General features: G+C 45.7%; 1 protein-coding gene across 2 annotated transcripts; it reads right to left on the reverse strand.

Moving 5' to 3' along the window:
- Positions 1 to 1,886: 1,886 nt before the first annotated feature.
- Positions 1,887 to 5,298, reverse strand: LOC119318594 (ubiquitin carboxyl-terminal hydrolase 2-like). 2 transcript variants are annotated; one of them, XM_037593176.1, is made up of 6 exons: positions 5,135 to 5,298; positions 4,816 to 4,897; positions 4,088 to 4,134; positions 3,257 to 3,303; positions 3,074 to 3,176; positions 1,887 to 2,987 (listed from the first exon to the last, which is right to left on the reverse strand). In XM_037593176.1, the coding sequence occupies exons 2-6, from the start codon at positions 4,844 to 4,846 to the stop codon at positions 2,199 to 2,201; spliced, it is 1,017 nt and encodes a 338-aa protein (XP_037449073.1). In that variant the 5' UTR covers positions 4,847 to 4,897; positions 5,135 to 5,298; the 3' UTR covers positions 1,887 to 2,198. The 2 variants fall into 2 exon arrangements, with proteins under 2 accessions (XP_037449073.1, XP_037449074.1); XM_037593177.1 differs by lacking the exon at positions 5,135 to 5,298 and having other exon boundaries at positions 4,816 to 4,900.
- Between the last annotated feature and the right edge of the window lie 7,385 nt (positions 5,299 to 12,683).

Below are 12,683 nucleotides of genomic sequence, written 5' to 3' on the forward strand. Positions count from 1 at the left end.
AAACCAAAAACCTATGTCTTCGAGTGAAGACTATGAGAGCGAATCTTGTCCAGAGTCGGACAAGTCAGCTTTGCTTGTAGCCCAAGTAAAGTTGCTGTGTGAGTTTGAAATCTGACCTTTGGGACACGTGTCAGTTCCTTAGTGACCGAGGGTCATTTCGGACAAATCAGGTCGGGTTGCCAAGTGGCTATAAATAGCCCACCCCCTACAACCATAAACGGTTGGCTGCTTAGATTGAAAGTACGGCTTTTGTCGTTTGAGAGCAACCCACCTCGAAGCCTTCGAGAGAGAATTCCTTGCGAGAAAAAAAAGCCCTAACCACCAGAGCCAGAGAGAATTGGGCATCACTTAAGTCTTCTTGTCTGTGTGATCTGAAGACTTATTACACTTGAGGACTGTGCATCCTCCAGCCGGTTAGGCGTCGCGTTCTGAGCATCCAAAAGACATTGTGGATTGCCAGTGAACGAAGTCTGTGAAGGTTTGGGAGTCTACCTTGAAGACTTACCAGAGTGATTGGGCGAGGTCAATGTGACCTTAGCTCAAGGAGATTACGGTGAGGACTGGGTGTCCTGAGCTGCGTGTTCAGGACTGGGTGTCCGGGACTGTGTGTCCTAAGGTTTAAATACCTAGCCGCTCCAACCAGACATACAGTTGTCACAGCAACTGGAACTGGTCCAACAAATCATTGTCTTCAACGAGTCGCTGGTTTCATCTTCACTTCACTTTACTTACTGTTACTCATTGTGAAGTCATTGTATGTTTGCACTATCATTTGTCGTCACTGAGTGACTGCGTGTTCTGTTTGGCTTCACGATAACTTCCTACCTGATCCTTGCTACCTAGCTGCTATTAGTCTTTGTGCTTTCACGTCATTGAATACTTGACTATGGTTTGCCTAGTGTAGCCTACCTTCCGCTGCATGGTAATAGGTTTAATTTTATCGTTTGTCTTCAAAACTCCCATGTTCTGAAGACTTTCATAAAATTCGCCTATTCACCCCCCCCCCCTCTAGTCGATATAACGCACTTTCATGTTGTGCTATTGTTTTTTAGAATTTATACTGCATATTTTTTTTAATTGACGCTGCTTATGTTCTATATTTTATTACTATATATAATCAAGTGCAATAAATGATATAGACTTTAATTTTTAATTATCATACTAATAATTTAAATATTCATGTTAAAATATACTGCTGCCGTTGCTCGTAATAATATGTGAGGTAACATGTAGGTTTTTTAGATTAATCATATAGTTATTTTTAAAGAGACAGGCTACCAGCTTCTAAAGCATGGTATGGAAGATATTTGCTCCTTCTATTTCCTTACAAATAATAAGAATGAACTGAGAAACTTGAGCATCCTCCATTGCTCTTGCTCTATTCTATGAACTCACAGGAGAACACGAGGTTTTACCCTCATGTTCTGTTTGGAGTAAAATGCATTCTCGGTCACTGAAATCGTCGACCTCGCTCACATTGTTCCCTGTATGTAGGCAAAGTATGAGTAGCGGCTCACATTGTTCCCTCTATGTAGGCAAAGTATGAGTAGCGGTCACAGAATACGCAACGGAAACTTATCTATGCGTTTTTCATCCCTGAAAGCCACACGATACTCAAGAATCAAAGTAACTGCACAAGAAATTAGGCCACCACATTTTCTTTATGAAAGGCAACAGAAAATTTACAAGAGAACCTGTCAGCATTGCAAACAAAACAATGCAACAGGTCAATAACACACCATACAAAAACAGATTACTCGCTCAAAGCTATATTACGCGTTACTGAACTGAACGTTGCTGCTCCGCACTACGAGTTCCCCGGCACATAGCTAACGTCACCATGGCACATGATCCCACATGTCATTGATACAGCAAAGATGCAAGAGTTGGAGAATATCATACTCTGTTATCCATACCATCCATACCAGGCAACACCATTATATCCTTCAGACAAAGTACCTACCACACCCTCCTTTAATTTAAGATTAAATAGACCCCTTCTACAGCTCTAACCAGCAATAATATCGATAATCCAGCACACCGCAAAAGAAGAATTCAGCAGAAAATGGTTTATAGCCTCAGCAGCAACAACATCTCTAAGCCGCCAACTAGGTACTGTATGTAGCAGTGTCTGATAACATGATGCATTCTCAAAAGATGACCAGGTTCAACTACCCAACCAACTACGGCGGACACGGTCAGCTCGTGCTGGCGCTGGCGCCGGCGGTGGCGGGGGCCTTCTGCTGCCGGGCCTTCTCGACGAGCGGCGTCAGCTGCTTCTTCTCCGCCAGCGCCTTGAGGAGGTTGAACAGGAACGGGATGTAGTTGTGCTTCCTCCGGACGTTCTCCGTCTTCCACTTCCTGAACTTCTCCTCCTCCATCGCGATCTTCTCGCCCACAGCCTCCACCGCCAACGCCACCTCCGCCAGCACGCCGTTCAGGGGCTCCTTTTCTGCGGCAGCTGTGGCCTCGTTGCTCAGCTCCTGCAGGATCTGCTCCCTCTTCTTCTCCAGCTCCTTCAGCTCGGCGGTGTACACGTCCTTCCTGTTCTTGATGATGGCCATGAGGTTGAACCTGATCTCGCTCTGCGAGTAGCGCTCGATCCTCTCCTGGATCACCGGCTGCACCATCTGCAGCCACCCGAGGTCCTCTGGCCCGCCCAGGTACTGCCCCAGGCTGATCGGCCCTTCCTTCAGGCCATCCAGTTCGTACAGGACGCCCTCGAATGGTATGTAGCTTATGAAGTGGTAGACCTCGTCGTCCTTGGTGGCGGCTTTCTGCTCATCGGAGACGAATGGCTCTGGCCTTGCGAAGCTGTTGTGGGCAGCCCGGATGGAGTCGCTGTTGTTGATGGCCAGGCCCTTCATGTCAGGCGCGAAAGCTCCTGTGAACTCCTTCAGGTTTGATAGCTCTGGACCTATGTCGATTTCTGGGCGGTTCATGAGGATTGAGAGGATAGCTTGAGTGGCACATGCATTCGTGATCACCTGAACATTGATGAATTAGACCAAGTACTGAATGCTAAGTAGTAAGTACTAAACATAGGCAGCTTCAGGAACAAAACGAAATTAACCTGGCGAGCAAAGAACAGGTTTGGGTTTGGGTCGCTGACAACAGGCCGTTCATCATTTCCTCCAGCCATCCACTTGAAGAGAAAAATTAACCCATATACTGGCCTATGAGAAGTAGAAGTAAAAAATATGTTAAGGACATCCAGAGAGAAGAGATTAATGACACTAACAACAAAGATCCTCACTGTAGTTGACTAAGAGAGTCCACATCGAGAGAGTAAAGCTCCTCCACCTGTTTAATAGTAGCATCACAACGTAAGAGACGGCTAACAGCTACATCCCAAAAATGGAATAGCTTGTAGGAGCCTTTTTCAAATATAACTGGAAACCTCAGATACAATGCTATCCATAAAAAATATAAAATTCCCTAAATATGGTAATAAAAATTAAATGCATAATCAAACTAAAAATACAACCATAGCCTCATATGAACATTATCATAACATGAATGCACGGAAATAGATTAGCAGGTGTAGAAAAAAAGCTTCAGTGAAGATGCCTTAAGTTTGCATTGGTTTAACAGTGGCATACAGGCATATATAAAACCCAACCACTGTCAGGATTATTATGTCTTCACATTATATCCAAAGCCATTTGACTGGCCGACAACATTTTCTTCAAAAGGCTCTCTTATCCTAGAAAGTTACTGTTATTTAAACTCAAGTGCATCTATTCATAAAAGGATTTGTTCTTTAAATGCAGGTCCATGTCATCACAACCAGTATAGCAGTATGAGTTCACCATAAGCCTTGACTAATGTATACTCTGCTTATCATACAGACATAGCACACAGCAGTAGAGGTAGTTCCTCGTTTCAGATTCAATCAGGTTATCATAAAATTCTTTAAAACATAGTGTCAAACCAGTTCAGAAGACTCTTAAACTGCACAGCTCAACAAGTAATTCCAACCAAGTACTTTACACCATTGCATGACTACATATCAAAAGTAACTGATAACAGGTTTCATAGCTAAATTACGTTCAGATAAGGAAATCAATGACCCCTGGAAGCTAACCTGTACACCTTTTACTTGCATCTCCTGAATCAACTCGGTGAAAACACCTACAAGGCATATGCTCTGGTCAAAAATATGCATATGCGATGTTCAAAACAGTGACAAGACGATTGCATCCAACTGTTAGTCTGAACAAAGAACAAAGAACAAAGACAACATACTAACAAGATACAGAGCTCCCTATAATTTTGTATCCATAAAGGACGACGACTTAAGCACTGGTACAACCAGTGGTTTACTCAAACTAGCATGGTGGATGTTTTATTTACACTTCAGCACTTGATTATTCCCCGCAAGAAATACAATTTTCTGCTGCTGAGCAGCACAACTAACTCGGGTCTTTCTTCACAACTAGTTACTTACAGTGGGAGGTAACAATGAAGGGTCCCTAGCCGAACCGAATTCGGGTGAAGTTATGAACTTGTGATGAAAATAAAAGAGGAGCAGGCTTTCACACCAATGCGAATCGAACAGATAGCATAAGCTGTCAAACGCACAAATTTACTAGTTCACTACTCTGATTCTCAAAAGTGCAGCAGATACTAAAAGTTCATTGCCTGCACAACTCGATTGATCAAATCCTAAAGGCAGGCCATCCAATCCAAATAAGTAAACACATCACTCTGCACTGATGGGATAACCCAGGGCTAGCGAAGCATGTAATCCGAGCACATACAGCTAATCTAGGTAAGAAAACCAGGGTAAACGGTGAGAGATTGCTCGCTTACCGGGGTCGGACTCGATGGTGCACCACGACATCCTCGCGGGATCCTCCGACGGCGCAGCAGCGAGCGAGCGAGAGAGGCGAGCCTGCTTGGCAACACAAGCAGCACTGTCAGTACCCACTACCCAGACGACACGGTACGGCGCGTCAGACGGCACGGACGAAGCGCCCCCCGAAACCTCGGGGAGGGCGAGCTACATACAATCCGGTGCTGGAGCAACCGAATCGAGCCCTCGTCCTAATCGAGCCGTCGGCGAGAGGAAACGGGGGCTCAGATTCGAGTGCTCTGCCGGTCCGAGCGGGCTAGGTCAGGGCCGCCGTACCTGGGGGAGACGGGCCTAGACGGGCCTCCGCGCTCGCCGGGGGCTGTGGAGACGGCGAGGGAGGAGTTCCGTCAGTCTCCGGCGGTGGCGACGGGAGGGGGGCGGCGGCGCGGCGTGAGGTTGAGACGAGACGAGACCTAGCTAGCAGAAGAGGGAGGGGGCGGGGGGGAGGCCTGAAGAAGGGGTGGGTCGGTCGAGCTGATGTGGTCGAGCCGAGCCAGGCAACCCGACCGGATCTGTGGGACCAATACCCACCCAAAGATGATAAAGCATTTCAAATAGGGCGTTTGATGAAAAACATCATACCCAAAGTTTTTTTTTTGAAAAAGAAGGCTTATTCCCGGCCTCTGCATCCGAGAGATGCATGCGGCCATCAAAGATGGTAACACATTTTATATGAATACCCCAAATCCTTAAAAAACTTACCCGACCAATACCCAAAGATGGTAAAACATTTTGAATAGTATAGTGTATTTTATCCGTGCCATTGTCCCTCGGATGTGTAAGATGATAAGCGTTCCCTACTCCTCGAGGGGGAGTCGTGGGCTGTATATATTGATGTGCCGAAGCCAAGCCTTGGCGTACAAGGAAGGTTTTACAAGAGTTTGAGTAGAACAAGTAAAGGAAAGAGTTAGAGGCTGCTACGGAAACTATATTCGCTAACACCCTCCCTTAATCTTAACTACCCTAGATTAAGATTACTCTTGAACTCCTCAAACGGTCTTGCTGGTAAAGCCTTTGTAAAGCCGTCCGTCACTTGATCCTTAGAGGGAATAAACCGTATCTCAAATTTTTTTGCTGCAACCCTCTCTCGCACAAAGTAAAAATCAATTTCTATGTGCTTTGTTCTTGCATGAAACACAGGGTTTGCAGACAAGTATGTTGCTCCCAAGTTATCACACCATAAACATGAGATACGATTTTTCTTGATCCCCAATTCCTCAAGAAGTGATTCAACCCAAATGATTTCAGCAGTTGCATTCGCCAAGGACTTGTATTCAGCTTCTGTGCTTGATCGTGACACAGTTGCTTGCTTTCTAGCACTCCAAGAAATAAGATTGGACCCAAAGAACACTGCAAAACCTCCAGTTGATTTTCTATCATCACTGCATCCTGTCCAGTCAGCATCAGAGAATGCACTCACAAGAGAGGAGCCAGAGCGTTTGAAGTGAAGTCCTGTTCCCATAGTATGCTTCACATATCTTACAATTCTCTTGACAGCTGACCAATGTGCGGAAGTGGGAGCATGAAGATATTGGCAAACTTTATTAACAGCAAATGAGATATCTGGACGTGTGAGAGTTAGATATTGTAATGCTCCCACAATACTTCTGTACCTTGTGCTCTCTTCTTCTTGAAGTGGCTCACCTTCATATGCTGAGAGTTTTTCTGAGGAAGATAAAGGTGTAGGTACTGGCTTGCAATTCTTCATTCCCATGCGAGACAAAAGCTCAATGATATATTTCTCCTGATTTAACACAATACCATCTTGAGTTTTTCTAACTTCAATCCCAAGGAAGAAATGCAAGTCACCCAGGTCTTTCAAGGCAAACTCTGAGCTCAAGTCATGCAGAAGTGCATTAGTAGCATTTTGTGAAGAACTTGCAACTATGATATCATCAACATATATAAGCACAAAAATGACTACTCCAGCCTTGTTATAAATAAACAAAGACATATCAGCTTTAGAGGCAATGAAACCAAGATATTTCAACTGTAATCTTAATCTGGAGTACCATGCTCTGGGTGCTTGTTTTAGACCATAGAGTGCTTTGTCAAGCTTGCAAACATAATGTGGTGATTCCTTATCCTCATATCCAGGTGGTTGTCTCATGAACACTTCCTCTTCCAGAACACCATGCAAAAACGCGTTCTGTACATCTAGCTGTCTTAGGCTCCAACCCTTGGATACAGCAATGGCTAGCACAAGTCTGATAGTTGCAGCTTTCACAACAGGACTAAAGGTGTCCTCGTAATCAATACCATAATGTTGCTTAAAGCCCTTTGCAACTAGACGTGCTTTATACCTGTCAATGGAGCCATCTGCCTTCTTTTTGATTCTGTACACCCATTTACAATCGATGATATTTTTGCCTTTTGGGTTTGGTACAAGATGCCAGGTTTTGTTCCTCATAAGTGCAGAATATTCCTCATCCATTGCCTTCTTCCACTTAGGATCGTCAAGTGCACTACTCAACGTTGTTGGCTCTCCTGAAATACACAATATTCCATATGGTATAGTTCCATCTTTTCTTATTTTAGGATTCCGTATACCTTTCTGTAGACGTGCCATAACCCGTGAAGAAGCTGCTGGCTGAACCTCAGGAATGCTGGCCACAGAAGATCCTGACGAGCCTGCATGTGCTGACACAGGGGAATCTGCCGCCTCCTGCGCAGATGATCCTGCAGCCGAAGGTGTGGCCGCCTCCCCAGAGCGCACACAAGGGCCAACCGCCCGGTCCGGCACAGCCGATCCGCTGCCCGACCGCGGTTGCAGGCGCACGCGGGGCGAGGGGGATCCGGCCCCGCTGCTGGTCCCGCCTGTTGCTGAGGTGGCGGCGCGGGAGTGGCCCTCCCTGGATTCGTTGCCGCAGCTGACAGAGGCGCGATCCGAGGCGGATCTGCTCGCGCGATTCGAGGTCTGCCCACGCACAGGAGTTCCAGGCGCCGCCGGATCACCTTCGTTGTCCGTGCCAGGTTCGTCTTCTTCCTCAGCATGCAATATAGGATCAATTTGAGCTATATTTTCAGGATTTTGATCAATTTGAGCCCTGTTTTCTCCAGAGACCTGCACAGGCAACAGAGAAGAGCAAGTACTAGTAGAAATATCGTCACTTTGATTAGTACAATTGTCGCCCCCATGATCAAAAGACCGAAGATGTGGAGGAAGAAGAAGAATTTCCTTGCGAAGAAGTGCACTGGCATTGGGATGAAGTGATGCAAACGGAAACACGGATTCATCAAAGACAACATCTCGGGATATGTAGACCCTACCACTAGGAACATCAAGACATTTGACCCCTTTATGCATGGGACTATAGCCTAAAAAGACACACTTTTTTGAGCGGAAAGCAAGTTTGCATGTATTGTAGGGTCTAAGATTGGGCCAACATGCACAACCGAAAACACGAAGAGATGTGTAGTTTGGTGTGACACCAAGGAGTCGTGTAATAGGAGTTTCAAATTTGATAACTTTGCTTGGAAGCAAATTGATAAGATATGTAGCAGTTAAGAATGCTTCATCCCAAAATTTAAGTGGCATGGATGCATTTGCGAGCAATGCAAGCCCCATATCAACTATGTGACGATGCTTTCTTTCAGCAGATCCATTTTGTTGGTGAGCATGAGGACAAGAGACATGATGTGATATGCCAAGTTTTTGGAAGAAAGAATTCAATTTTTCATACTCACCACCCCAGTCACTTTGCATAGCAATGATTTTAGAGTTCAGTTTGCGTTCAACAAGATTTTGAAAATTGAGAAAGACTTGGAAAACATCAGACCGTTTCTTTAACAAATAAATCCAAGTAAATTTACTATAGTCATCAATAAAGCTTACATAATAAGAAAATCTCCCAACTGAAGTAGGGGTTGGCCCCCATACATCTGAAAATATGAGTTGTAGAGGAGCAGTAGACACACTAGTAGAGATGGAATAAGGTAATTGATGACTTTTTGCTTGTTGACACGGATCACAAACTGACTCAACACTATTCTCATAAGAGAGTTTATTTTTGCTAAGAACGTATTTAACTATGACTGAAGATGGATGACCTAAACGACTATGCCACCTTGATGATGATGGCTTGGTGACAATGTTGGCTTGCTTATTTGACCGTGAAGATGATGATGATGATATAAGTGGATAGAGGCCTCCCACGCACCGTCCTCTAAGAATGATTCTCCTTGTTCTCAAATCCTTAACCAAGAAAAAATAAGGGTAGAATTCTATGAGAACATTGTTATCAAGGGTGAATCGATGAACGGAAACAAGATTTTTTGATGTTTGAGGGACATGCAAGACATCATTCAGGTGCAAATTTTTCATGGGGTTTTTAACAATTGAATTACCAATGTGAGTGATATTCATACCAGAACCGCTTGCCGTGCGAATTTGGTCGCCTCCATTGTACTTCTCCCGTGTTGTCAGCTTCTCAAGTTCACCTGTGATGTGATTTGTTGCTGCACTGTCGGCGTACCAGTTTGTATCTACGCCATAGGAGACAGCATGCGCCTCCTTCTCTTCCTGATCGTTCTCTTCATAGCGCCACCAGCAAACACGTGCGCCTCCTGGATGGTGCCTATAGCATATCTGACATTCCGGGTAATCGTGCTGCTGTTCACGCACCTGCTGTTGTTGTTGTTGTCGAGGGCGTCCTCTGAATCCGCCGCCTCTGTTTGCAGGAGAGGGCTGGTGGTCACCGCGGTCACCGCGATCACCACAGCCGCGCCCCCTTCCTCCTCGCCCACGGGGTCTGCCGCGGGACTGGCCACGGCCTCTGTAGACTGCGTTGGCCGATGAATGAAATCCTCCTGAAGATGAATCACCCAGCATCTCCATCCTCTGATCAAAAGCAGAAATCTGAGCGAAGAGGTCGTCGGCGGTGATAGTGTTCTTGACAGCACCGATCGCTGCAACCACAGAGTCGTAGTCGCGATCAAGTCCCGCCAGGATGTAGTCCACCATCTCCGGGTCAGAGACAGTGCGCCCAGCAGCAGCAAGTTCATCCCCAAGGCTCTTCATCTTTGCCATATACGCCGATCTCGACATGGTGCCCTTCTTGGTGTTGGTGATGGCGATCCTCAGATTGGTGATCCGGGATTGTGATTGCGAGGCGAAGAGATTTGTCACCGTCGTCCAGAGCTCGTAGGTGGAGTCCTTCCCGACGACTTGTGCAAGGATTTCAGGAGACATAGAATTGAGTAGATATGATAGGACCTGTTGATCTTTGGCGATCCAGGGCCCGTAGAGGGGATTCGGCTCTAGGGCCGTGGTTTTATCCGCCTTCGTGATCTCCACCATCCTCGATGGAGCGGCATCGGAGTTGTCCAGGAGCCCAGTAACCTGCGCACCTCGCAGGGCTGGGAGAACCTGAGTCTTCCAGAGGATGAAATTTTCTCTTGCGAGCTTCTCTGACGGCGGCGATCCAAGGTTAAGAGCAACGCCGGCTGAGGAAGCCATGGAGACAATGGTATGTGGTTTAGGGTTTTGATCTTTGGCTAGATATTTTGGGAAGAGGTGGCTCTGATTACCATGTAAGATGATAAGCGTTCCCTACTCCTCGAGGGGGAGTCGTGGGCTGTATATATTGATGTGCCGAAGCCAAGCCTTGGCGTACAAGGAAGGTTTTACAAGAGTTTGAGTAGAACAAGTAAAGGAAAGAGTTGGAGGCTGCTACGGAAACTATATTCGCTAACAGGATGAAGGGGATTCCTCCTAGTCATAGGCCCCTTTGATTCTCTTGATTGTGAAATCGTGGAAACACGAGGACATATAGGGAAAATACTAGGAGAAAAAAGCACACATTTTTCAGGTGGTGTATGTATATACGCCAGATACTTCGCCTCGTCATCATAATACTTTGTGGGAAGAATTAAGATCGTATGCAGAGTCCTTTGCAAAAATGTTGTTATCTAAAGCGGGCTCAATAGGAGTACTGATTTCCTTGTAAGTAGCCTATTGGCTGAGTGTAATAGTTTGATTCTTTCATAATAAAACTCCCATATTCGATGCAAAATAAAATAAAATGTTGAAGCTCCTTTGGCGTGCGGTTTCAGAGTCTCAAAACCGGCCTTCCGGAGCCAATCTAACACATAAATACACGCTTGCGCCTTCACGACAAGTTCGATGGCCGCCGATGCGATTTGCTTCATTGTGTTACCATTGACCATGAGCAACAAAACCAAGTTCTTCTAAAATTGTGACAGAGGGCACCTCTGACCTCTGCTTCTCGTCGGTACGGCGAAATCCGAATCCGTGCCGATCTTCATAGGCATATTGCGTAAAACATAAACGTGTAATAGCGAAGTAGAATCTCGTCTTAGAGAGCTGCAAGTATAGACTTTCGGCCAAACATAGAAGATATGGATTTTTACCTTTTCACGAGATTTACATGAAAGCAGAAGACACTCACACAAACATGTGCATTTCAAATAAACATGTTTAATTCCTAAATTTTGTGATTTTACCGTTTAACCCTCCAATACTTCGAACGTTTTTTTACAGATCTGTTGTTTTTGTTTGTTTCTTGTACGGCCTCGAGCTGCCTCATCACTCATCCCCCTTGGACGGCTCCTCCCCCTCCGCCGCGAACCCTCAAAGCTCCGGCGACCCGGTGCCGCCGCTGCCCGGCATGGTTTCCTCGCGTGGCTTGGTAAGAGCGGCCAGTCCGACCTCCTGCCGCTGCGGTTCACCTCACGCGACGCCGAGGCGCTCCTCCGGCGCGCTGGCGGCAGCGAGCAGCGTGTGGCGCCGGCCGCCGCCTCAAGGACACTTTCTCCCCCAAGGAGCCTCTGCTTCGCCAGGTTCCTCCTTCTCCCCCTCACAGGCCACCTCTGCTCGGTTCTGTACGATTTGGGTTGTGGAATCACAGTCTTATGTTACTGAATCTTTTGGTTTAAACCCAACAATCCAGTTCTGGAGGACACCTAAACAGATTAGAAAGTGGGACTGTGGTGGGCTGTGAATCATATCTGAATTCTTGATTGTTAAATTTTTGGAATCATTGAACTGATGTTATCAATTCAACTGATGGGTGTCAAATAAGAGGTTTCTCAAAGGATAATGTGCTGCTTAGTTTTTGGATACTAGTGTTTATTTTATTAGCCCTTGTGTAATTTAAATTCCGCAGATCTTGATGGTATATTCTCACTACATTGGAAAGCAGAGCACTGAAGATGCAGGCAAAGTATTTAAAAACACTCGATATCCCTTGAAACATATCGATACACTGTGAGTTGCAACTTTGCAGAAGAACATCGTGAAAATCTTCTACCTCCCATTCAGTTTGGTTTGATAGAACCCCCAATTCCCAATTGAGTTTCAGCTAATTAAATGCCAAATACATTCACTTCTACTTTATATAGCACCAATGCTATGTAGTACCACTTTCCACCTTCAGATGTGCAGCATTGTGTCACACGCAAGCAAACATAGTGGCTGAAAATGTTTCAGATATAGTCCCAAGTGTAGAAATGTGAGAGGGGCACAGAATCCATGTAAGACAAGCATACTATCCTTGTCAAAAGAAAGATCTGTTGCAAGAAAAGCATACTGGGTGACCACCTACCTCACCTTGGGACAGATAAGATTAACGCTGGATGGATGCCAATGCTGAATCTGCGGATGGATTATCTAGAATAGTCACTAACAAATGTAGTTTCTCCCTACCACAGTAGGCACTATCTCCACTTTATAAGTACTTCATCTGCCACCACCTAGTATCTTTTCTGGCACACGTCACATGGCACTACCGTTTTTTCAGCTCTAAAGGTCTGAGTCAACAGTGAGATACTTCACTGGACAATCAAACATATATATTGGCTGGAA

This window comes from Triticum dicoccoides, chromosome 6A (assembly GCF_002162155.2).
Source record: "Triticum dicoccoides isolate Atlit2015 ecotype Zavitan chromosome 6A, WEW_v2.0, whole genome shotgun sequence".
NCBI lineage: Eukaryota > Viridiplantae > Streptophyta > Magnoliopsida > Poales > Poaceae > Triticum > Triticum dicoccoides.